We start from the raw sequence: 27,424 nt of genomic DNA on the forward strand, positions 1-27,424 counted from the left end.
CAACTCCATCTGAGCCAACTGACTTACTTAGGATTTTTACCGGGACAGCCAAAATGCCTAAAGAAGTTAGGTATATCTGGGCTGTTGCAGACACTACCAGGAATAAAGCTCAAGTGGACAAGCTTAGTTGCAAGTAGTACTGCTTGCATCCAGATACAGTGCTGGGAGTGGTGAAATACCTCTTTTTATGTAGTTTACAGCTCTCTGAAAGATATATATATTTTTCTTTTTGTACTTTAAGAATCCTTGTAAGAATAAAAGCTACACCGCTATAAATTAGAAAGCCGCATGAAATACAGTGAGAGCAACACACACCACATCGTGGAACTGGGGATGTAATCTGTTTTAGGAAGCACATGGCTTTATGTTTAATGAAGGGAGCCTGTTGAAGGATTGCAGACCAGGAGGGCACACTGGATTTGTTGTTTTATTAGGTTCTGGGTTATGTACTTCTCCTTTTGCTGTGTATCTGACAACATATGCCATTCCACTCAGAACAGAATGAGCTGGGGGGAGGAGGAGAGAAACAAAGCATTTATGAAGAACTGGAGCATTTTATTTTCTACCTTTTGAGAAAAGTGTTAAGGGTAAGAAAAAAAATTGTATCATTTTGTTGAAACTAGAAACAGACAGAAAGAGAAATTAAATTTAAGCAGACAGAGGAGAACAATTGTTCTCCACAAGCACACAGAAGGAATTGTTAGAAATATATAAAATACACTTATCAACATCCAGCTCATTGAATTCATGTACTTAAGATACAGCAAAAATCCTCCAGTTTATCAGGGCCAGATCTTGAAAATACTTCACTTCTTTCAAGATGAATTGAAGGCACTTTTCATCACACATGGGATAATTTGTGGTTTATGGGGTCAGGCACTACACACCTATGATCAGACTGTGCTTCTAGGTACAGTACTTTATGCTTCATCTTTGGAATTTCCTGAAACCAGTGGGTAAAATGTACTGCTAAGGGTGGTGTTTGATGATGGTTCTAATCCAGCATAACCATAGGCTACTGCTGGAAGGGTCAGTCCCAAATTCCTCTGTAACCTCGTTTGTCTTCAGTAAGACGTCCTCACCATTTTCTTTATTTTGGATTGTGTGATCCTGCAACCAACACTGCTCAGTATCAAATCCACTCAGCTTAAACTCCCAGAAAACTAACCCATCTGCCCTTTCCACCCACACCCCCAGAAGCCCCTTGTCATCAGGTTAGCAAGTTGTGCCAGTTTGCCTGTAGCTGTACAACAGCTAGATCTGAGGCAGAGAGAGTTAAATCAGAAGCCACAGTCGAGGGGCATCTCTTTCAGCAGCAGCCCATAACTGCAAAGATATAATTTGATGCCACACTTCAAAAATGTAATCCAAAGTACCCTAAAAAAAAMCAGCCCTCCTGGAACTCATGCCAGTACAGCACAGAGCTGCCAGAATGATTTAATAGAAAATAAGAACAGAGGTGTCTCTGAACTCCCTCCCTGCTCCCAAACTTTAATACTGGACAAGGGCTGCAGGAAGGTTCACTTCTGATTATTTGAGATTCACAGCCTCAAATTATCTCCTGAAGAACACACACACATTCTTCCACCTTTCAGGTGGTAGCCTTCTATTTAAGGCATTGATTCAATATGCAGAGAGACTTGGGCTCAACTCCCTTCTAAGTGAGAAAGGACTCAAAACCATACCTCCTAGAAATGCCCAAGCATTAAGGAATAAGTGGGAGTGAGGACAAGGAAGCCTCCTCTTGATAGTCTACTATTGTGTGGCAAAGAATGCAATATTCACAGGGTTGGAAGTAAACAGAAGGAAGCATTAGATCTCCCTCTCCCCTCATAGACCACTGGTTAGGGCAACAAGCATGGGGCAGATGGAAGAAGGAAAAGGATTTTAGTCTGTGATTCCTGGCCTGAAATTACTGTGGGTTCTGTTTGCTGTTTCCAAGATCTTCTGTCTTCAGTGATCACCTCTCATCACTGAAAGGTCAGGCTTGCTTCTCTCCCCACAAAACTTGTTTTCATGACTGCACAGTGTGCCGGTTTCAACAGAACTGCAGGGATATCAGGAACTTTCAGGTGCCCATCAAGTTTACAGACAGGTGAGGGGCCTTCATTTCTCTAGCTATTATTGTTATGCATGTTCTACATCTGAAGAGGTCTTGTGGTGCTTGGTTTCCTCCTTTTGTTTTGTATAAGGGGCCCTATAGACACAGAAAATAAACAGCAAACTATCTCAGGTCTGTTATAACATTGTACATCCTCATTCCCCACTTCACAACAGAGTTATAGATTAGGTTTGGGTAGCCTACAGAGGCAGTTTTTCTTCCTATGTCATTACATTCTTCTCTCAAACAGTTATGCAGAGGATTCTCCCATGTTAGTCTACTACATCCCATTCACAGGAAACAAACAGGTTCCAGTATAACTTAGTTCTTCAGCTCTTCTCCACATGCAAGATCAACACCCGGATTTGCTCATCTCTTTGGAATAGCCAGGATTTCATGTGTTCAGCACTTCAGTATTAGCAAAGCATTTACACTGGCATGATTTCACATAGTAATAGCTTTGTTATAGTACTTTAAGCCTGTTGCACAATGAAAATCATTATGGCACTCTGATTCCACTATGCCATCTCTTCTGGTGGTAATTTTGTACACTTTCTACTCTCTCCAAAAACCCCTTGGAGACTGCTTTTTGAACAGTATAGTATAAGCATTTTGCACAGGGAAAACAGGCTCCGGGATCTCAACAGCTGAGCTTTCTCATTCTTACACAATTCAAATATCTATTTATTAGATGATGGAGCTACTGGATGCCCTGGTGACAGTGTTTAACAAAGCTTTGGTGCTAGGTCAGTTAACGAGTTCCTGTTTGCATTCTTCCATTTTGGATATGTAAGTAGGCTCATGATCTTGGAATAAAAGACTTTCCCCTCCCTGTCCCTGCCAAACAAAAATTAATGAATAAGTTGGTCAGTCAGAAGTGCCAAGGGTTATGACTAAATTCTCTTCCTGGAGCTCCAAGCTCTCCTCACCAAGGGGAGCGCTGGAGCCTCCCTACTCCCAAAGCTCCCCTCAGCACCCTTCAAGAGGGGCACCCATCCCACAGGGTCACCCCTGAGAGAACCATACTTCTCTTTTAATGGTGGAGAGAGATTTCAGTTTAAATTCCCCAGCCACTTTTTCTTAGAAGTTCAGAATAATGGACTGCATCTCTTCAGTGGGAGAACCAATGTATTTTAACATTTCCCTGAAAACACTAGGAGAAAGTCCCAAACCCATGGGGTTTCATTTATAATTGTTGCCAGGCTGATAAATCCTGGAGACAGAGGAGTCTATACAAACAAAAAGATTTCCAGTAGCATAGGAAAACTGTGCAATACCAAGCTCTCATCACCTTGTTTATAGACAAAACATTTTTAGTTTATTGCCAGGAGGACTGTGGCTGGAAAGCATTTGTCTGAGCCAGAACTGACTGACCTTTTGCAGTAGGCACAATAAGGCAGCGAGCACCGCTGAACTGTCAGAACTCCTGCAATAAACCCAAATCTCTTTTGATAAGGGGAATCAACAGCACACAGCTCCTCATGACCTACTAATAACACCCGTGACCTCAACAGCGAGTTACAAATCTGATACATAGTTTGAAAACTAGATGCAACACCTGCTTCCTGGCAGCATCCTTTTGTTTTCTTCTGGATAGGTGCTTAGCAATTTAAAATCAAGTTCCCCAAGGTTTGGCTTCAGAGCTGTAGGAGAGTTTTCATTTCCTATCACACTACTCTAACGTGACTTGACCAAGAAGCCTCATCAATATTACAGCAGTAAATAGCTTGACAACTTCCTCATAAATAACACATTCCCACTCTGCTTTGTGCTCTGCATTTAATAGCATACTGGATATTTAGAAATACGGGGAATCTAGTTGAAAGCATGTAGTAATGAGATAAATGTTTTGCCCATGAAGAGTCAAAGTGCACATGCTGCTTACTCCTGGCACTTCGTGATTCACTGCTTAATAAAGAAACAACTCAGAAAAGACTCCAAACAAACCTGCAACTTGTACAATTGCTCTTCCCTCATATTGTAGAAAAACCCTGCTGTATCAGATTATGAAGTTTAGTCCTTGCACATACATAGCCTACTGCAGCATCAAAAGGAACAATCCATTCAAATCTCTTGCTCGATTTGCATGAATAGGAAGAAAAAATTGTTTGTTTTTTTTTTTTCCATAAAGGTCCAATACAAGGAGGGGAGTTGGAGAGGAACAACCGCCCCCCACCACCACCCCCCCCACAACCCCAAACTTAAGGGAAAAATAATACCAAACAAAATAACACCAGCTGAGTGGGAAGTCACCAGTGTAGGTGGTAGACTTGGAATGCTATGAAGAGCCCATGTTTAGGACCCTAAGCACAACACCCCTGCTCAGCTGCCAACACTAGAGGAGTTGGGGGGGAGGTGGGGAAAAAGGAACTTTAAGGGTTTTTTTTTTTTTTATTTGCTGCTGCTTTGTTTTAAATCCAATTGTGATAACAGTTAACTGTTTTTCAAACAGTAGAGTTCACTATGCTACTCAGTGCTCACTATGCCAAGCTGCTCAGTGTCTTTCTTATACCTAAACCTTGCTTTGTATTTCAGTCATTCCTCGACCTGTGTGGTGGTTCTTTGCAATGAGCCCAGATCGTTTATTTGAATGACTGGATAAGGATTCCTATCCTTATGAAATAAACACAAACTCTGGATCCAAAGAGGATGGCAGTTCTTCCATGGGTCTTTGATTCAGGCAGTGAAACGCTGAGTACAAGGCAGGCCCCTCTGTTTCACATTTTTTGCTGGCTAAGTAGAAAATTCTCCACTCAGCATGCAAATTTGCTGCAGTTTGCTTCAACACCAAGCCTCCATCTGCTGCATCAAGATCATAAACCTCTTGCCTAGGGTCTGGCTTCTACCAGTCCTTAGCCTTGCTTGCCTTCCTTCCTTATCTGAGGAGAAGAAATGAAGTGCGGATAATAGCATTTTATTGCTGCACAGCGGGGCTGCAAAGGTAGTTAAAGATTCTGAGGCTGACGTAAGGGAGCCGTATATATTCCCTAGATAGTTGTATTTATTTTCATTTAAAAATGTAAATACCAAAAATGACTGAAACAGTATACATTTTCTCCCCCACCTTGAACAACTGAATCTATTTACCTGTAGTTCAATCAAGTTGCAGCAGAGCAAATCCCATTTAGAAACAGGACCCTCCTCTCTCCCCTTTAACTCCCATCTTAATGCTTCCCAAAGCAAAACTCCAGACACTTTGTTAGTCACATATCACCACCAAATAAGTAGCAGAGTCATTGAACGGTGCCTCATAAAGGAGGCAGGAAACAGGAAAAGCTCAAAATAAAACTGTTTGTAAATTAAAGAACTAAGAAGAAGAATGGATAGGAAATGAGCCCCTTATTTTTTCTTCAAAATTATTCTGATTAATGARGAGAAAGATCAATAGCCTATCTGCAGCTGCCATGTGGAAGACAGGGTGAAAAGTGACTCCAGACCCAAGTATCCCCATGGTGTCAACCCATCACATTGTGCAGAATCGCTATATAATGAGCTGCAGGGTGAGATCTCATGTGACTGCACTAGTTACCTGTCTATCTCCTCTGCCTCTCATTATAGCTCAATGTGATCAGTTATAAGGTACTAGAAAGGAGACATGTATGACATATTTGTGAGTAGGCAGAGAGAGGATTGCTTGCGCTCCTGTAAAAGAAGAGACCCAAATTCTCCAGGTTTTTCTGTGCATTCCTGTTGTGTGCAGCTCTGAAGTTATCTGCATAGTTTCCACCACACGTGAGAACACCTGGGCCTATGGCCTGGTGCAAAGCACGCTGAAAGCAGCAAAACATTCCTACTGATGAGGCCCTAAATGAAGTGCCTTGAATATTGCTGTTTCCTTTATTAATGTTTGGTTTTGGTGCTTCATAATTCTGTTTAGCTGCTTTTGTGGGCCAGCAGATTCCTGGACAAAATGGCCTGGCAGGCTGCTGAGGCCATTTCCACTGGTTTTGCAGCATTGTGCAAGGAGAGAATGGCTGTTATTTGGATAGAAACCCTGGATGAAACAACACAAGCCATCATGCTTCCATCCTTTTTGGCTTGCCCCAGTGAGAGGGCAAACGTACCCAGCACTATTTCATTAAGGTCTTGGCACGTTTCTTGATGGCACCTCTGGTAGTTACAGGCACAAAGGAAGCACTTATCCCCTGTCCGTTATTTGATCTGCAGCCATTCATGTGCAGATCTGTCCAGAGATGAATCCACACCGGCATGAGAGATAAGAGGCAATGCTGATGCGAGGCTTCAGAGATTATGGCAAAGCAGAGCAGCAGCAAAGTGCCATATTTTTGAGCACCACCCAGCATAGGCAGCCCAGCAACACTATCACAGTCATGCCGCTCCAGGCTCTACAGGGTTCCAACAGACACCAGCCACTCATATACTTTGGAAGCAATTTCTCCTTTCTAGGGCAAATGGGAACACATAAAGCAGCAAACGAAACAGGGCTAGTGCCGTAAAATATAACTGATACATTTGTAAGAGTAAACCCTGCTTCCATTCCCAGCTCTCAGGAAGACACAGTCTCCTTTCTGGTCCTGCTCCAAACAGGGAGGCAATCAAAGGTTTTCAGTAGAAACCCCCCTTAACAACAGGCTTTGCTCCTTCAGCTGCAGGAGTGACTAGCAAATAATGGGATACAATCCTTTCTTTTAGGAGCTGCCTCCTTGACTATAAATACACATAACATTTCAGTCCTTCATGTGAGTGTTTGCATAAAAAAAAAAAAACACACACACACAAAAAACCACTCACACACACTCAAAAAACCCCCAGCTACTCCGTGCTCACATTTAGACTTACTAAGGAAAATGCTTTCATTTGCTAGAGCACTTAACTATATCCTTACACTTGTGCTTAAGCCACCCCTAAAATTGGCTCAGGTTGCCACAAAACAACAGTTTAAACTAATTTAATTGCTCTCTCCTGCAATCCCACCCTCCTTCCCACCCCTGGTTGCACATTTGCTGTCTCCTTCCCTACGCTAGCTCTAGCGCTTGTCTAACCCTGCACTGAGCCACTTCAGAAGGCAAGCCAGGCACACAAACCCCGACACCCAAAAAATCATCCCTTTTCTACCAATTTAGCATGCTGAAGTGACTCATCACAAGGCCAGAGGAACACTAGAGCCAGTGTAAAGAAAGGGGTGGAAGTAGAAAGCAAAGGGAGGGTGGGCCTGTGACGATGAGCAGTTCAGAAGTAAATTCAGAAATCTGGCAGCTCATTGCTGCTAAGAGAGGCCGTCCTACTCCCTCCACCTCCAGCTACGCCGTTTAATCCCAGCCGCGGCGGAATTATGCCAAGCCTAACCTGACCCTCCTCCCTCCACACACACAGTTGGTTTCTGCAAGGTCAGTAAATTGAATCAGCTCAGCACGGCTCCTTACCGGCATGGAAATGCATGACTGGAGGTGAGAAGAACTGCTCCCTTTCAACACCAGGGAGCTATTAGATCAGCTAAGTGGTGTTGTCAAGCCGTACCCTGAGGCTTCCGCATGCATTTGAATCTTTGCTAACCTAAGGCTGGGAATCGAGAACCCTAAACAAAGCTTTACGTTGAAGCAAGCGAGCCACCTGCAGCAGCAGCAATCCCAACAGAAGCACCGCATCTCTGCAAACGCGCGGGCAACGCTAGCTACTCCTCCTCACACCAGTTATCATACATGGCAATTCTAGTAGCCCTACTTTAAGGGGAGGTTATCAAGGATTAAGTCAGATTTTTAAAGAGGAGGATATTTAGGTCAATTTAAAGGAAATCCCAAGACACAATGTAGACACTAAGTAGCCAGAATCTAATAAAAACAACTGAAAAAGAAAAAAGCAAAAATATACAGCATGAAGACAACTGAGATTTCCCACAGGATACCCTTGGCTCAATTTACAAGTGTTTCACAACATAGAAAGACTCTTAAATATGAGGATAAGTGTTCCTCTATAATGAAGTTTTCTGCATACATTATGTAGTGCTGTATTTTCCACACTTCATATATAGCTGTCTGTATCTATAAATAGAAATGCCGCCTCATGTGCATTATCATGTATTACAAACCGATGACAATGTGGTAAAGGAGAGGAAATGAACAAAGGAAGTGGTGTGCTCCGCCAGAATATACAAACTTGGGCCCTGCTACGTCAGCTTCATGCAAACCGATTCTGTCAAACATTCCAAGAATGGGAGGAACAGCAAATGATTATCGAAGAGAAAGTAAACCAATGGGTATGTTGTGTGGCACAGAACAAAAGACCAAGTAATCTTGTGAAAAGGATAAAAGAGCAAAAAGATTCCTTGCATGTTTAAAGCTAGGGTATTGCACAAAGTGGCATTAAAAAAAAAGGGATGGGGGTGGGGGGGACTTGAATAAACCAGCCAGAGCAGGGCTGTTCAGCAGGACTCGGGGTAAGATGACAGACAGAGGAATTCCTGTAATGCTGAAGGAAAAGCCAGAGCAGAGCACCATTCTGCAAGATCAGAGCCTGTAATTGCTAGTCTTTCTCTTCTTTTTTTTTTTTTTTCTCCAGAATTTATCACCTTTGCATTGTTTTCTCTGTTCTCACACATTTATGAACTGCTGAAATACCCTAAGGATTTGTTCTCATATTTTTTTTTCTCCTCATTTACAAATTCAGTCTGACCACTGTGCCTACAGGGCTAAGGACCTGCGACTGGCAGTATAATTAAAGATATATTCAATAGCATCATAGCAGACAGAAGTGTTTTAATTAAACTGAAAGAAAATTATTGCTTAACATAGAGTGAACAAGGAGCCCATGCTGAATAGACAGAAATAAGCCTTCTGAAAAGGAAATTGGTGTCATGTCTAAGGGACTGGGAAACAGAGGATGAGTTCTTGGCTCTAGCAGATTTCCCACTGAGCCAGTTRCTTTGGGTCAGAGTGTGTTTTGATTTGCCTTTTAGAAGGACAGTTCACACTCTCAGCCTCCCAGGTCATCTCTYTATTTGCACTAAGAAGGACTGACCAACACACTCTATGTAGCCCAAATGAGGCCTCATTGCTTATTATCGTTGCCACTTTGTAGTTCTCTCCACAATCTCATTTAATAGTAAAGCTCAAAGGTCAGTCATGAAAAGGCCAAGCTTGAGCTGAGCTAGTTAATATTATACTGGAAACCCAAGATTTATGAGATCAGTCCCTTCTGTTCCCCTGGTTAAGGCTCAAGATTTCCTTTGACTTCAGCAGAACTAATGTTAAACTCCCAAAGACTGATATTTTAATCAACTTCAGTTAATTCTCATCAGCTTTGAAAGTAGCATGGTTTTGAGCAAAGCAATCAATACTTCGGAGCAATGCCCAGTTCACTGTGGAGACAGTATATGGAGAGATAGAGAACAGTAATTAATCACTTTCTCCAAAACAGAAATATCACATGCAGATATTTCTGCACTGTAAACAGGGCTGGTAGCCAGCATCACCTATTAAAGTTGTACAACACTCTTCATTAATACTATATTATCACTTGCTTCACTTTGGCAACTTTTACTGCTTGGTCTGAAAGCTTTCACTGGATGCCAGAAGTTCATCAAAAAGATGCCTTTCCTAGTATTATCCAAAGCAATTCAGTTTTTTCTTTAGCCTTGCCCAAAGGCAAAACAAAAAAATTAACATAAAAAATATGTATACCTCCCCAACTGCGATGAGAGCCAAAACAAGTTCGGAAACCACTTATTTTTCTTATTGGAATCCAAAAAGAAATCAAATATGACACATATGGAAGAGATTAGAAAATAAAGTTGTTTCATGATTGACAGCATAGTCAATGTTTTATACCCTAATATGTTCACAGTAATTGAGTGTGAAAGGCTGAGTCAGCAGATGATTTACACAACAACTGGCATTGGTTCAAGGCCACCATCATCTCCAGATGTTAATCTTACATTTTAATTCAGATTAAAAAGCTACACTACTTTACAGGCATCTCACTCTTTGGGGATGTACCTTGGCTGCACATAAATCCCTCCCATTTACCACCAGCTTTCACCTGAAGCAGAAAATACACCCTATGCTTTTATCAACTGTCATATAACAATTGATGCACCTCCCAAGGCCTCAGTTTCTGGAGCAAAACAGCTTTTATCTTGCAAAAAGGTTCATACATAAAAAAAATTTATAATCCTTTCTTTTTTCCCCCCTCCACCACATGAGGGATTAGAAGCACTGGTACACTAAATAAGTTGCTTCCCAGACAAATGCAAAGCAAAGCTGAGAGTGAGCAATAAACCCAGCTCCTAGAAGAGCTGGATGGGGGAATGAAATAGTAAATAAAAGTGGGGAAAAACAGGAAATCTGGCAGAGAAAAAAAAAATAGCAGTCAGAAGTACTGACAGGGTTGCAGCAACATCCTGCAATGGAAAGAAATAGAACAGCACCAGGGAGGCATAGGCTGCAGGCAGAGTCTGCACAAGGAAACCCAGGGCATGCAGAGAGGCAGCAGAGCAGCCAAACCTGTGATCTTAACTGCATATACAACTTCCAGCTCTTAGCAAGAAGAGATCCCCTCCACCAACTTTGCTTCAGCTCCGGCAGCTGCAGCATCTGCAGCATGGCTGAAGACATCCCTCCTTCAGCTCCCTGACCTCACCTCAGGTGCACAGGCTTATAATCACCAAGCACATTGTCACCTAAATACACATCCAGAATACACAGCTTAAACAAAGCCAGCTCGGAAAGAAGAGACACACATTTAAGCTCAGAGAGCTAATCTAAAGGGGAAAAAATAATTAAAAAAGCTTCTTACCACCAAATTCCTATAATAAAAAGGAAATCATGCTTTTTAGTCAGCTTTCTTGTAACCGAAGGCCTTACTACCCTAACTCTATCACTCCAGCACCCACCTTTCTGGCAGTACCTTATTAATGACCCAATTAGCACAGGATGTACCCAGCCACATTCCCATTTCCCCCTCACCCTCCCATCTTCCTGGCTGAGCATGATGGCAATCAACACTTGAGAACAAGCAGCTGAAAAACTACTTGGCTCCCTTCTGCTCAACTCTAAGATTTCTTCCTCCTGGCAGAGTGCAGCTACTCAGAGAAACAGTGCCAAACTGAAAAATAACATGCAGTAAATCAAAACATTTCTTTGCTTACGTTACTAATGACACCTCAGATTACTAACACTTAATTGAATTTATTTTTCAGTATGCTTTTTACATTCTGTATTTCTATCAGCTGAAACAATAAAAATCAATTCCTGTAAGGCAATTTCATTTAGGTTTATTCTCTGTTTTATACTCAGTTTTCCAATGCTGCAACAGTTGAGTGGCAAATCTGTGGAGGACTATTTATAAGCACTACTTCTATGAAAATAAAGCAGACCCATACTGAAGGAAGGCACTTTAACAGGCAAACTACTTTAAAAACAAATATGTACAAAGAAAAAACAATATCCTGGAGAAAAAGTGGTTTGGCCAACTACAGTAGATTCATTAATGAGATCTCATATACACACAAGAAATACAGTTACACATATAAATATTTGGAGGATTGGTGATACAGATAAATATATTTATTAATCATTTTGTTTCTGCTGAACTTCCTATTAAGCTTTATACAAGATACTGCTGAAATATTCCCCCAGGCAAACCTCTACTATATAAAAGGTCTTGATCTTGAAATGAAGTCTTCATATGCTTAGCTTTATTGATCAAGAGCAGTCACACTGATCTAGGCATGGTGCATAATTCACAGCGCATGAATTCAACCACCTGTCAGGTGTGTTGAGACCTTGGGGGAAGTCCCTTATGCTCATGCATGGTGGAGCAGTGCTGTATGCAATAAGGGAAGAAATCGCTACCATGAGCTACTGCTTACCACTTTCCTGGAGAATTATTGACTTTTATATGTATATATATTTGAAAAGGATTTAATAAAGCTCTGAAGATTTTTTCCCTCCCTTCTCAACATAAGGATGCAAATGCCAGTCTTGCCCTCTGCTGTGGGCCAGAGTGAGGTGGCAACATTACAAAGGCAACAATTTGAGAGCCAGGAGAGGAAGAGTAATATGCAGCCTGCTTTGGCTTTTGGCTTTTGGCTTGCTTTTGGCTCTCCTGGTGGAGCTCAGTGAACCCATAGGTTTCAGGGTGGCGTACCACATCCCTAGAGGCACCAGGTCATCCCTGCCCTGTCAAGGCATAGCACCGTTCTCGACAGGAGGAAGCGTCTTTATGCTTTGGCGTATTCATTTATGACAGTAAGGTAACATTTAGACCCTGAATCCACCCATTTGCACCAATTTAGGCAGTTTAGATTTACAGAAGTGGCTTCCATTGACTTTTCCCCTTTTCCCCTTTTCCCTTGGTGGGAGGAAGGGAGGTCTGGAGGACAGCGGCACCGGGCTTGGGAGTGCTCTCTCCCTGCTGCCATCCCCCCACCGTGGACCCTGAGCCTCATCCTCATGGGGCCCACATCTCCGAGCAGGCAGAAGCGGAAAGGGCACCCTGAGGGGCAACTCATAACCACGGGCTTAAATGAGCATAGGTTTATAAATAAGAGCACATACTTCAAAATACATGCATCCATTGGCTTGCTGTAATCTAAGAAAAGATGGAGCATGTCCTTTGCAAATCAGATCCTGCCATCTGGGTAAGTGTAGCATGTCGTCTCATCTCATACTGCTGTGCAGTTGTTACCCCCTCATTTGGCAGACTCTTGAGGAAAGAAACTTCCTGTTTCTCAGTGTTTTTCTTGCTACTAAGATTACATCTCCTTGTGCCTTGCCAAAAAGTCTCCTCCAGATCACTGCTGCACGCAGTGAGGACTCCCGGGCTTGGCCGGCCAGGTGCCAGGAGTGCCCGCTTGGGGGGATGACTGGTCCTTCACTGCAGGCTTCCTCCTTGCTCACCACTGTGAGAAGCAGGACAGATGGGAAGAAGAAATGCAAGGAAGAACCTAAGGAGACAGGGCATGTCATATTTTTTGAAAAAGACAAAATACTTCTTAACATCAACCCCCCGCCACAAATATGTTCCTAATATTGTTTCTCAAGGCTAACAATTCCCCAAGTTGTGATGAGAGTATTAAGTGGTGCTGCATGGGCAGAGCAGTGGTAGTCTGGCCCTTGCATGAAGACATGTCATACAGGAGAGCATTATGTATTAGCAGTTTTGTCTCTACAGGGACTGCATGTGGTTTCCAAACTCTGGAAAAGTCCTTTTGGTTCTGTGTTACATTGAATTTGAATACACCAGGGATGTCATTGTTTTTCCAGAGGCTCAGCTAAATTGGGGAATTTCTGGCTATGTATAAAAAATTAAGCCCAGGGTTACTCCTTCCTGGCTTGGTACTTTGATTTTGCCTGGATGGGATACTCTCCTGGCCTTGTTACTGTCTTCTGGAGCAAGGGAATTGTATTAGTCTTTTTCCTTAATTGTTGTCAGCGTGTAGCTGGCTTCAGTCGGGGTGTTTGCAGTCATCCTGTACACCGGTTTGCACCTGAAACCTGGAGAGCGACCGAGCAGCAGCCATAAGCTGACAAAGAGGATTCGTATGCAGGCAGTCCTCTGCAGAACTGTGTGGCAGGCAGCCTGCAGTTTTGCAGAGGACGCACAGGAAAGCACTGAGGAGACAGCTTACCTGCCACTTGGTCATTTCTAAATACTGAAGGTGAGAAGGCGTGAAAGCTTTCAGTTTGGAAGGGTGATGGCTAGGGCCGCAGGAAAGGCGGACGTCCCGTTACGCATTTACATTGCGGCAGTGCGGAAACTCTGCAGAGGATGCGTGCTGCCTCCCCTGGCCCCTGCCCGGGCCGTGCAGCAGGAGGCGGCGGAGGGGGACGTACGCTCCCCGTGAGCAGAGGTCGCTGCAAGGGGAACAAAAAGCGGGTTCCTGCCCCCACGCAAGCTGCGAGTTCAGCGTAAAGCCTGCCCGAGGTGTGTCAAATGGACAGAAGGAGCAGAAACGCGTAGCGCTAAAGCAAAAGCACTGCGCTCTCATCCAGTTCATTTTGCTTCACTGCAGAGCCCGCAGGACCAATGTTCAGCTGTGATGGGCAGGTGCAAGCAGAGTGGGGTTTTAAGGATGAGATTAGACAGGTACACAAGGAAGCGATTTTGTTAGGGGATTCCTCCTGCACTTCTGGGACCAAGAATAAGAAAAAAGGCACAAAAATTCTCTTGGCTTTGGAATTTAACAAACTAACTTCCTGGGGTTACATGTTTCCCTTCCCAACTGTCAGCCTGCCGTTGAGTGAGAACTGCATGAAGCTGGCAAATCTGGCAGAGGTGAATCTTCGTCTGTTTTGCTAAAACTCTTCAGTACGCTGCAGCTAGTAAAGTACATTTTGACCTACGGGGGATGCTGCAGGATATATAGACGACTGGAGGAAATGTGTAGCCTGTGAGTGCAATGTTTATTTCTGTAATTAATTTTTTTTTCATTTCCTCTTGGGGTTTGACTGCATCTCTTGTTCTTCTGCCTCCAGAGTTTCAGTGCCACTATTTAAAACTTAGACATAGTTATTATGCCTAACACTTTCATCCAGAACATTAGCAGGACTCAAGTGGCTATTGTCATTTTTTGTTTGCGGACATTTCTCAATATTTTAAAGAAATTCATAGAAAAAGGTTACAGATAGGATTATATTTTTTAGACAAGTAAGTCCACGTAGTAATACACTACACAAGTAGCAGTCTTGTTCTTACACTAGAAAACTTTTGTGTAAGGTTATTCAACTCCATATTAATTTTAAATAGATAAAATGGCAAACTTACACAGTAATGAACACAGTATTTCAAGGTCTCTGATGTATATTATGAAATAGAAGAGCAAGATTATTTCTTTAAGTTTATCAATTACTAAATTATCATAAAAATGTATGCATATAAATATTTCCCTGAGTCTTTCTGATTAGATTACTTTGAGATGACAGAGTACATTTTGATTATTCTTTGCTGCTTTGCAGTAAGGATTTAAATTGTGAGTACACTTCAGGAACATCTTTTTTTACAACTGTAGCAAAAGGCAGTGGGTGAACAATAAATAATGAAGCAGAACAGGAAGCAGTAGAGACTTCTTAATTCACAGAATTATTTGCCTGTATAAAAGATGATAAAATTCCCACTGCACACAGATTTTTTTTTTTTTAGAAGTTGCATTCTATTTATTAAGTAAGTAACATTTAGGACATTTAATACAAACCATTTTGCTGCTTCTTATACTACTCCTAAAAGACAAACACACCATGCTGCTATGAACTCCGAGACCATAAAATCTGCAGATAATACTTGTGTCAGCGCAATTACTGAACACCGAAGGCATTAACTGTTCTTTCACGTGATTGAGCCTATAGTGCATTTTCATTTCCTCTTTTTCCGAAGTGGTTGTAATCGCAGGTGCTGGGGCAGGCTCTCCCATCTTCGGTGAGATGTCTGCGCATCATGGTGGGACAGCTGTCTGTTGTTAGGAGACCGAGGCAGAGGGGACTTTGTGGCTTGGTGCTGTCAGCAGGTTCGGGAAGGGGGTTTGGGGTGCTGAAGCCGGAGTGAAGAAGCAGATCTGAGGACTGGGGAGCAGCCGAGAAGGAGCAGGGATGAAGTATAGGGCAACCAGAGTGCACATGGTCCAGAGGAAGAGGGAAGGAATAATTTTGCAGGTTCTTGATGGTGATTGCTAGCAAAAGTCTCTTATAATTGAGAGATCGCTGAGAAATATAAATGGGACCAGTCTGACCAGGGGTAAGCACACAGCTAAGCTTTGCTGCAAGCAAGGTGTTGCAGAAGTGCAGCAGGCAAAGGCACTTTTTTTGCCCTCTTTATGACAAGTGGAGAAAGGAGAGGGGCTGTATTGAAATCTGTGTGTTAGGAGCTCCATTCATGTTAAGAGACTCCATTCAGGGGCTTACAAAGGCTATGAGTCAACTGGAGAGAAAAGAGGCATTTCATAGAAACCGAAGTGTGACCCTTTGTTTTTCTTCACCCCAAGSTCCCCAGCCACACAAAAGGAGACCCTAACACTGATTCTGAAGCAACAAATGCCTGTTGTGAGTGAGTGTATTTGAGGAGCAGTGACAATAAGGAATGACCTGAGGGGCTTGTTTCCACCCCGTGTTTCCCAAGGGCTTGCTGAGGGAGGGCTCCTGTGCAGCAGGCAGAGGTGGGCGCAATGAGGTTGTCAGGAAGCTCTTCACAGGGGAAACCTTTCCCTAAAAAGCCTCTTCAGGAAGTGAGTGATCTGAACGTCCCACCAGTGATGTTTACTGGTGGGACACTTGTGACAGTGGTTTTTTGGATTCAGTTCTGCATAACCTAAGAACTCAAATACAGCTTTTACTTTGATGGTGAAGTGCAATTTTTCTAATTTAAGACCGGCAAGGGATTAGGATGGCTTAGTAGCCTCGTCTTTATTTCAGCCTTCCTTCAACCTGTGACTACTTTTTTCACARTTAAAGTAGACATGAAAAGGATGTTTTCCTTTGCCCTTTCCATTATCCTAAAGTGCTGCAGCTCCCTATTAAAGCTCATGATTGAATTAGGGTGCGGAATGATGGATTTAAGGGTATCATAAAACTCTTCCTGGTAAATAATAGTCCCCAAATATATTCCAATTGTGACCTGAGTCAGGCTGCTGTCGGTACCCAAGCAGCCGTGCACTGGTTCTGCAGATCATTTGAACTGAGGAAACGCATTTGCATATGGATCTCATGCTAAGAAGGTAGGACAGCAAGGATTTCATTAGTGCTAATGACATGTGTGGGAGAAGTGATTTAGTATATAGGCCCTGCCAGGAATGGCACAACGAGGAAGTATTTAATTCATACAAAGCTCCCTTTTTTTTTTTTTTTCCTTCTGAGACCTAAAAAACTAGGGATTTCAAGCAACTCTAGAAGTCCCAGTGTTACGTGACATGGGGGGAAGAACAGAGTCATGACTGAAGTGAAGGAAGGGGGAAAAAAGGAAGCTTCAAGATTAAGTATTGATATTGTGGTAGAAAGGACAGTAGCAGAAATGAAAGGAAATGAAGAGAAGAGAAGAAAGAGAAAATGAGGAAGGCAAATCAGCAAGCACAACTGGCTCTGCAGGAATCAAGGCTATCAAGGCTGGATAGTCAGAAGGCGGCAGAATTTTTACTTTGAGTCCTTGTTTTAATGTGCTCAACTTAAAAAAACAGGAAAGTGCCTTGGAATTGGTGCAAAATATCTGACTTCAGAGAAAAGAGAAATTTGTCAGAACTGGAAAGGAGAAAAAGAGATCCCAGGATAATGCTGGGACTGGAGTAACTGGGAGTTGCTGCACTGTCTGAATCATCACATTGCATCTTCATAGCTCCAGCTCCTGTAATAGGCACTGCCTCAGGCAAGGGAGAGCAGAGAGGAGCCTGGGGGCACATCCTAGGCATATTCTTTGGAGGAGAAAGAAATTATTGTGCTCAGGCAACTTCAGGAAGGGCTATCTGAGCTGGAATCAGTATCTTGGGTGCCTTTTCGTCTGAGAGTAATGAATCAGTCCAGGAGCAAAGCATCCAGCGCAAAGGAAAGGATGAGTGAGAAAGAGGAGTAACTCAATGCGATTAATGACAGTGATAAGCCAGCCAGCCAGCTAGACAGGGAGCATGCTACCTGAGGGACCTGGGTCTGGCCCCTTACACTGAAATAGCAATCTGCATCATGCACTACACCCAGAGCATGAGGCCATTGGTATTCTCAGGTTTTGGAGGAGCACTGTTAGGAAGTCCAAGAGAGTTAATGTTGCAGGCACAGCATTTTAAAGGCTGAGAGGGCCTGGAAGAGGGGCCCAGTTCTGGGGATTGTGGGGCCAGATACTTCTGATGTTTTATACTTACATGGTATGCTTGCATAGGGTAGCAGGGAACAAAGGCTATGAGCTGATGCCTGTTGTTTGGAAGTGAGATATCTATCACTGAATACCTATCTGTGGCACACAGTATGAAAAGCTGAAGAAAAATCTTTCATTAGAAATTATTCCTGTCTTATAGCAGGAATAGCACAGCAGCTATTTTTAATGGATTTTTAACTGTTTGGCTGCAATGATCCACAGCACATGCTAACCAAAAGGGTTATGAGCTGCTAAAATTCATTCATGAAGCAGTCTCTGGAAATGCTGTGTTACAGGATGATTTTGGGTACTTAATTTAAGATATGTTGTTCTGTAATTATCTGGAGAGGAAATCAGTTGGGCAGTTGGATGGGTGCTATGAAAGCCACTTCTGTGATTACTGAATGAATAAGTACAGTCTGGAGACTTCTCTGACTTCTGCCTGGTCTGAGTTGAACTCAAAGGGTAAGGGACAGTGACATTTAGCAGGGATTACTAGAAACTAAATACTTGTTTACTTGATACTGCAGTTGCAGTTAGAAAAGCTGTAGATGTCTTTATAGAACAAAAAACAGTTTTGGGTCCCTGATAGAATACTGTGATTTGATCAAGTGAATGCCTTTATATGCTGTTTTAGGACAACTATATACTACTGGATAGATGATTTACTATGATGTGTTACAGGGTCATAAGAATGATCTTCATACCCAGTTGCAGGAGGGCAGCATGTGGATTTCACTATCTATAAGTTAGAAAGAAGATGGTTCAGCATCAAATAGGAAGCAGGAATTAGCTAAATTTGCAAAGAATTTGAAGAACAAAAGCAGGACTGCATAATGCGCAATATTTTCTTGATGTAAAAGAAAAAAGAGACTATCCCAATGTATTGTGGGTCAGAGAGGCTCTGCTGGCAGACTGAATTCTGTTGGGAACAGTTCATTTCTCCTTCTCAGTGACAACAGCAGATTTCAAATAATGCTTCAGACTTCCCAGATTTAGCAGATGAAGAAGGTAAGGAGGTAAATAGAGCAGATTTGCAAATAGAGGAGAATGTTTGATGGCCAGACTGGCAAACAGCTGGCATCTGCAGACACCAGAGGACTCTGCATCTGCTTTAATCAACATGAGTTGATCCTTTCTGACTATTTCTTTGAAATCCCCATGGTTTTTAAGGTAGTAGTTTAATATTATCTATGACGAAGTCACTGTTCAGCTTCATACAGAGGGCAACTCACCTGTAGATTCAAACTGCACAGCTTTGATCAGTAAGGAAGACAAGCTAAAGCTGATGGCCTGAGAATAGACATTTATTAAGAATTCTGTGCTTCCCCCTCTAAGGTACCTCAGCCGTCTTTCAGTTATGTCTTCATTAGTGATACAATAGGCTTGTCTGTTTCTATTGCTTTTTGGGTATTTTTTGGCAAAAAAAAAAGAGTAGATGATAGTAGGAATTAAAGACTTACTTTCTTTTTAAACAGATTTAAAATGTTTGTCCATGTTTCAGGGAACTATAAGTGGGAAATTAATGCATTCCGTTCAGCTCAGTGTAAATAAAGGCTGCAGAATGGCAGGCACTTAAAGTAGTTCATGAGAAATATCTGAAAACGGGCAATAATTGTTGTCTCAAGGGATACAGATCCTTCATGGTATGAATTTCTAGCAGACAGGATAAGGGAAGTAATGCAGTTACTCTACTGGGTAAGATAAGGTTTTCCTTTTAATCTTTTGCTSCTGTGTTGTATTTTTTCAGCAGGCAGGTTCCCTTCAACTGTGAGAGTACTTTGTGGTAGGTTGTATGGTGGAAGCAGCTTCTGAGGGAAACATCTATAATAGCTGTCCTTGAGAAGGTGTTCTGGATCAGTGGAGTCTGTTTTTTTTGTGGGGGGTGGGTTGTTTTTTTCAAAACTATTATTGTTCTTTCTCATCAGTATTTGGGATCTGTTGGCCTCAAAATGTTATACGGCCAGACTTGTAAACAGTTGGCTTCTGCAGACACCACAAGACTCTCCATCTGCTTTGATCAAAACAGACATTATTTTTTGAGATCCCCAGGGTTCTTTGAGCAGTGGTTTTATACTGTCTACAGCAAAGCTGCTGTTCAGCTTCTCTTCATACAGAGGACAGTTCACCTACAGTTGAGGTGAGTTGTTCCATTATTAGCAAATGGCTGAGGGAAAAACAAAACAGCCTGGAAGAGCTGAGCAGTGTAGTGGTTGGCGTAGGGGACCTATGAGATCAYATTGACTTTTTTTAGTTTTCAGGACAGCTGGAGTTGGGTTGGAGTGTACTGGGATTGGGTCTCCCCTGTATCTTTATGCTGTCTCTATTTTAGCATAACTTTTTGAAGTTTTCACTTACTAAACATAAGAGAACAAGGAGAGAGGGAGAGGGTAGGCAACCACTGTATACAGCATCTGTAACATTTAATTATAAGACAGAGATTTTCCAGTATGCCTTTGCAACACAAAGAACATTTAGATATCAGCATCACAGTATATATTTTCCAAATCACAACACCCACACATTTCCTTAGCCAAGTAGAAGTTTTCCTTCCATGGCTGCATATCTAAAATTAGCCTGAAGGTCAAATCTGAATAGAACGTGCTGGGAATGATTGGTGCAATGGGCTCAATTTTCCATCAAAAACCTTAATTTATTTTTTTAAATAACAGTTGCTTTTACAAATAAAGATGTTGGAGAAAGGCAAAATGAGGCCTGCTGAATAAAATCATCATCCCATATTCTACTTTCATTGGAAGGATATTTTTATAGCCAACTTCTTTTAAATATAACAAGATGGATATAGTGAAGCTATAGTATAAAAGATGCAGAAAGCGGCTTCAGAATATCTGAGCACCAGCATGTGAAAGAATGGCCTTAAAATTCAGAAGATGTTTGTATGTGAAAGATGTACACATTGAAGAATTCTGTGTTAAGAAATGTATTGTTGAGAAGAAATGAATAGTTCAGGTCTAAAAATAGTTGCTTAACCTGCAGTTGTATTATGTGAGGACAACTGCACGCAGAGCTATGCAGTCTATACTGCATAAACGCAAAAGCACTGTCTTGCAAAAAGTGCATTTATCAGCCACAGTGTTTTATTGAGTGCTTTAATAATACAAGTGTACATCAACTGATCCACAGTCAAAAGTGGCAGGTCCCTAAGAAATTTACAAGCACTTTTTTTTTTTAAGTAAATCAAAATACATATTAATTTGTTCAACGCAATAGCCTTTTGTGGGAAACAGAAGGCTAGTGATAAACACAGTCTTAGTAATGCACAGTGATTCTTGATTTTAAGCTTTTATACAAAACTTGTTCCCAGTAGCATGCACCCACCATTAAAGACTTCAGTACAAAAAAATAACCCTAAACACTACATTTAAGTAGAAACGAGATATAATTCTGAATTTGTTTGTTTTCCCCAAAACCACATGAAAGAAAAAAAACCACACATTAATACAAAGCTTTGTGACAAAGCTCTATACTATTACAGATCCAACATTCTTTGCACTGATAACCAAAATTCCCTGTCTACATTTGAGGGAAACAGCTTTCAAGTTAACAGAACAAAAAAACCAAAACAAATAAAAATAAAAATAAAAACAAAAAGAAAGTAAGGACAACCTTTTGTCACAAAATGGTTCAAAATTTAATAAAAAATAAGAATGAAGGGAAGGGCTATTGATGCACTTAGTGAATGTGCTTGCACAGGTCCAGCATATTCTAGAGGAGATTCCTATGTAGCGTATCGCTTGGTCCACTGTCTGGCCATTCTGTCATGCTCTGCTCTGTTAGTCATATACTGAGTGGCAATACTTCCAACCAGGGGGTCAGCTGAAAAGGAAACACAAACCATGAAATACTCATCAGCCTTGGAAGGATCAAAAAACTGTCTGCAGATTCAGGTTGATGAAGTTCTGTTAGGTTTATCTGTAAGAATAAAGTGCCTATATATGCTATTCGCGTTCTGCAAGCGAGCATGCATACAGGAAGAAATAAAATAGAAGATGGGGGGGAGTTGGCTGTGCAATTAGCTGTAAACTTCTAGTAAATTTATGACTAAAGCAATTTTTTTTAGATTCTGCCCTACAGCTTTTAAAACAAATGTTCCAGTAATTTTATTCTGAGCTAAGAGTGGCATAAAGACCTACAGGTGATAGGAATAAACACTTATTTATGGTATTAGATGTCCACAATTATCTATGCTACTACCACCTAAAAAGAGGATGGGCTCTAATCCTATTATCAGGCTAAATGGGTTTTATGAATACTTTTAGTTTTAAAGAATAAAGAAAGACCAGGAATTAGGGCAGTGAATACRATTTTCAAAGCAACAGAAGTTAATTACAAACTTTTGTATTTGGTATTTGATTCATAGGGCTTTTCTGAGCTAGAATATGTATGAATACAGACAGAATACTGTATGATTTTGTCTTGTCATGGTATTTCTGTACTTTCCAAAAGAAGAAATAACCTGAAAAAGTATTTTTTTACATTAATTTGATCTACAAATTACTTCTCAAATAATTAAACAAAAACAATCAGCCCTCTAAGAAAAACAACCCCCAAAAGACTTTTCCAGAAAGGACTGTATGTAATAACATTTTTCTCTTTCAGACAATAATATCTTCTCAGTTTAAAACAGAAAAAAATATATAGATTTTTTGCTTTTTGGTGGGCCCATATTCTTGATATTTCTCCTGCAATAGTAAATTTCCTGAGATTGTATCACATACCGTGTAAGTTCAATAGTACTGATACCATTCTTTTTCTGTCAAAGGCTAGGTGAACATGACTTCTTATCAGAGCCAGTTAATAATTAGTTTTGTAGTTAACTCAAGATGGTGCCGTTGAACAATATGAATATCAAACTTCCACAGCATATTTGTAATCTCAGCGTTGTGATTCCACAGCATTATTAACCACCGAGACCCCTGGGTTAGATGTCAGGTCCTCTGCAAAGCAGAATATTTCTAGGCTTTTTTGTTTGTTTGATGGTTAGAGTTTATGATAGGATAAATACATTTGTTCAGCCAAAAATCGATTCATTGGCTTACTGCCAACATTAGTGAATGTTAGTGAATCATATCTAGTGAAAAAATCTTTTACTTCATATGTGAGACCCTTTCATGAGCCTGTGGTTTGAATCCTAAATTTGAATCCTCTAAATTAGTAAGGCAAGTTATCACTGTGAATGTGATGTACTAAGTCCCCATAGTCTCAGCCCTGCAAACACTTACTGCATATCTTAACTTTAATATCTTAATATATCCAGAGGAGGTCAATGAGGCATGGACTTTACTATTTTTACATGCATGAGAGTCAAAGAGGTATATCTAATCTAAGATCCATTTTAAAAGTTTCAGAATAGAAGGAGTATCACCTTTATCTTCTCAGCCAAGGAGAAGAAATACATAGGGGATTACTGGAAGGATTTTGTTTTGTACAAATAGAAAGCTAACAGTCTACCGATATTTGAGGGCAAAGTTGTTCTTCATGACTGGAATAAGGTTTGAAAAGAACTGTAGGGTAAATGAGTAACTTAGGTAATGAGAAAGGGCAAAATTTCTCTAGGCAAAATTTGAGGGAGTAGCCTCAGAGAAACCTTGGCACAGAGGAATGTAGCTTAAGGATGAGTCTGATAACACTGCCTCCAGTTCCCATACACCCTTGGGGGTGACACCACTGTGTGAAAAACACTTTCATAGAACTGTGGAGAAATGGAGACCAGAGGCCTGGACATGAAAGGAAGCAGTGGAGCAAAATTTGATGAATGTGTTGGTTTTGATGCTGGTGGGAAGGTGCGTTTTGGCCTCCGAGGAATCTGTCTGTGACTGGTTGCAAGAGTATGATGGCATTATCATCTGGAGCACGGCAAGTGCTTAATGAGGTTTAGTGCATGTTTAAAGTGCTGTTGCTAAGACCTTCATAAAACCTTATGTCAGTGCAGTGAAAAGCAATTTACTGTAGTAAAGGTTTACGCATTTCAAATCTGAAAAAGTTTCATGTGCAGGATGAATGTGTATCTTTGGAAGGACTGGGCAGGTACAGGCTCTTTCTCTCACCTCCTCCCAGCATGGGAAGGTGTCTACTTTCTTCTGGGGGGGAAATCAGTGAGAGGAGTTCTTGACCAGAAAGCGTGGAAATCAGTTGAAGTCAAATAACATAGGGAATTGTGCAGAAAGAATTCCCAGATCCACAGGTTCATGATGTCCTCCGTACTGCTGAAGTGAAGACTGCATGTACATGTGAGGGGAGGAAGGAAGAGAATAAGGCAGTCCAAGGAAAGATAAGTCTGTTTCCAAAGCAGGGACTGTGTATGGTTCTTTAAAATCCTGTCTGAATTCAAGGCTTCGTGATATGATGTGAAAACATAGAGAAATATTTAGTAACCAGGCCTTCGTCTTTGCAGTGTTTTGTCTGGCAGTTGGGAAAGAGTGGAGGTGACTACCTGCAAGATGTTTGATGCCCGTATAGCTTTTGTTGTAGGTGATTCCCACCAAGAGAGTGATCTGGGATTTGGCTATCATCTCAGGGTGCTTCCTTGAAATTAGAACCACCCTCCATCAGCGTCTGCCTGGGCAAAGGAGGAGTTCTGGARTGAGGAGAAAAACTTCCCTGCCATAGTGCGAACAGCACCAGCTGCTCACAGCCAGCTGCAGCATGGACATTGCTAAAAGTTGCTCTCAGTAATAACATTGTTCTTTACAATTTGGCTATTTGTCTATAGATTTAGTTAATTACAACAATATTAAATAAAGAACAAAACTACGTTTTGGTAAAGCTCTGAACTGAAGGAGAAGAAATATGGTTCTTGCCAAAGAGGCCCAGCTATTTCCCATCTCTCCCAGAGGGTCTTGAGTTGCGTCATTCAGTAATGTATAATGACTTTAATAAGAACTCTTCAACAGGCATTTGAAGAGCTAGTTTATTTTAGCACTTCCTGTGAAGTCATAAAACCATCAGGAGGCACAACTGCTTTGGTTGGAAAGTCAGAATGGCTGGTGAGGAGGAAACATTTTCCAATACTGCCGCCGCCTTCATGTTGCTTCTATGGAGGCAAATCCTTGCAAGCCTTTGTACTAGGCAGCTTATAACAGGGGCTCACACCAAGTCCGGGGGCTCTACTGCCAAAGCTGGGAGGGGCGACTGAGTTGGTCTGAGCAGAAGGCTACCGAGGCATTTGGGGGGGGGGCTGGGAATTGCTCACTGCAAGTGATGAGACCCTGAGGCCCGAGGGATGACAGACTTGCCCCCGGTGCAAGGGAAGCCGTGGGGCCTGTCCTGAGCTGGGAGAGGGAGAAGGGACGCAGCAGAGAAGCACCAGGTCAAGGCCCAAAAGATCTCAGTATTAATCCTTACTTCTCTATGAAGCTGCAGTGTTACCTCATGGAAGTTATTTAACAGCCTGGGGTTCTCTTCCTTGCTGTCCCTAATTTTCATTAATTTTTGATTAGAGTGACCCAACTAGTTGCACACTGGCCAATTCCATCCAGCATGCTGCATTTGCATTGGAGACACAAGGACAGTGTGTGAACTCCAGAATACAAATTGTCTCTTTTTGCATCTGCATAAAGCCAGGCACTTTCAGGCTGAAGCCACGTTGCCCGTGTTGGAGGAGGGAGCAGGATTGCAGGCACAAGGAGACAGATTTCTCGAAACTTTATCTTGAGTCACCAGCTCCATGTAGTTCATGGGTAGGGACCATAACATGGGGATTATCAGATAAATTGAACTATCCTGATTAAACAAAGATTTAATTCCCAAAATGCTAGAGATATGGCACGAGCCTTGGCCCTAGCCTCCCAGTCCTGCGAAGTGCCAAATAAGAGGAAAAACAAATAGTTCCCATTTCCTCCCCTATACAAAGTAGCGAGTGGCTGAGCACAACCTGATTCTCAGCTGGGCTGCACGGTAAAATGAATATTGTGAAATCTCCATTAGTAGGGCCAGATAGGTATTTATAAAACAATTGCTGCATAAAATATCTAATTAAAAAATAAAAAGGACCACTGAAGCTCAAAATACATAACTGTACTTTTCCCATGTTTCCATATCTCATTACTGTAAAACTGTTTCTTATTTTCCATTTGTATATACCTGTGGTTTTATTCTTAATGTTAAAAATTTGTTTCCACAACTAATAAATCACTCTTACTTTTTCTTCTGTTTTTTAGCAGTAGCGTGATTCATCAGTGAATCACAGTTCATTTTAGAAATTCACTCCAAATGGGACTGTGTCCAAACAACGACGAAATGCAGGGGATCAGAATATAAAGCTATGCCAAAAATGTATTATCAGAATAACTTAATGAAATAAATGAAACTAAAACCACAATAGATTAATAACAATAACAGCAAAACTAAACTATATTTCAAATGCACAAAAGCCAAGGGAAAATCAGAATAAAACACTGTTACGGAGAACATCTGCACATACAAGTCCAGGCAACGCCATTCCCTGAAACACGGACTTTTACAGCAATAAATATATACCAGCCATGAGGAAAGGTAAGTAGGATCCCAATCCCGCAAACACTGAACTTGGACCATATCGTGGGACTACCAGTGGGGCTCAGACAGGGTTCCTGCTTTTTTCCTACTTGCATTCAGGGTGACTTTTGTTATTACCTAACTTGGTAGCTCCCTCCTCCTGGGCTGGGTCACTCATCCTGAAAAGCAGGACCATATGCAAGTAAGCACAGTAAGCACTGCAGAGAGCAGTAACTGCTTAGGCAGATAATTCAGACCATCAGAGCAGTTAATCTCCTCCACTGAGCGGGAGATTTGTTCTTTTGGCTCCTGCCTAACGTTTTCCTGTGCAGGACTTGTAACTCATGYATCTGAGCTGCTGTTTCCCTCCAGCTCCTGGACCCCCCAGGACAGATGCAGTGGCTTGCTCTGATTTATGTCTCGCTGACCAGGAGCAGGGCAGCAACTCAGCGTCCCAGTTAGAGGAGCCATGCACCTCAAAGGCCGAGCAGTGCTTTGGGACCTCTTAAACCACCAGATCCAACATGCCTGTCGTGTGAGCTGTTGTGTTTGTGATGTGACACCACCAACACACAAATCTTCCTCTGTCCTGGGGCCAAGCACAGACATCCCAGCCTCCAGGGCTCTAGTAACTCAAGAAGCCTGGACAATCCTGACCTCTCCTACCCTGCGCTCAGCAGTGCCGAGACCCTCTGTGCCTACCTTGGCGGGAACACTAGACACTGGGTTGCATATTATCAGCTAACCAAAGAAGTTGTGCAACTCTGTTGACTTTGAAAACTTTAATATCTCATAATTTATTGTTCCTTCTAGTACTTAACTCTCAGATCTAGCAATCAACTGTAAGAGGCCTCTATAATGTTTAGCTTGTTTAAATAAAATCTGTTATCCAATGCTTGGATTAGTTCCATGTGAAACTAGAGGAGATCAGGAGGTAAAGTATAGAATTTTACGTCAAAAGAAAGTGCAAGAGTGATGATGATGATGATGATGATAATAATAATAAAGTATAAAATAAAGCAAGCATGGACAAAAGCTAAGATT

The 27,424-nt window shown here is 41.7% G+C and overlaps 1 protein-coding gene across 1 annotated transcript in view; it reads right to left on the reverse strand.

Moving 5' to 3' along the window:
• Nucleotides 1–20,960: 20,960 nt before the first annotated feature.
• The window catches only part of LOC112966142 (ubiquitin-conjugating enzyme E2 E2), a 211,171-nt gene continuing 204,707 nt past the window's right edge, over nt 20,961–27,424 (reverse strand). The window contains exon 5 of the mRNA XM_026065940.1: nt 20,961–21,721. Coding sequence (XP_025921725.1) covers nt 21,624–21,721 — 98 coding nt within the window. The 3' untranslated portion in view covers nt 20,961–21,623. The remainder of the gene's footprint in view (nt 21,722–27,424) is intronic.

The sequence above is a fragment of the Apteryx rowi genome, unplaced genomic scaffold, assembly GCF_003343035.1.
Source record: "Apteryx rowi isolate R43461 unplaced genomic scaffold, aptRow1 scaffold_234, whole genome shotgun sequence".
NCBI lineage: Eukaryota > Metazoa > Chordata > Aves > Apterygiformes > Apterygidae > Apteryx > Apteryx rowi.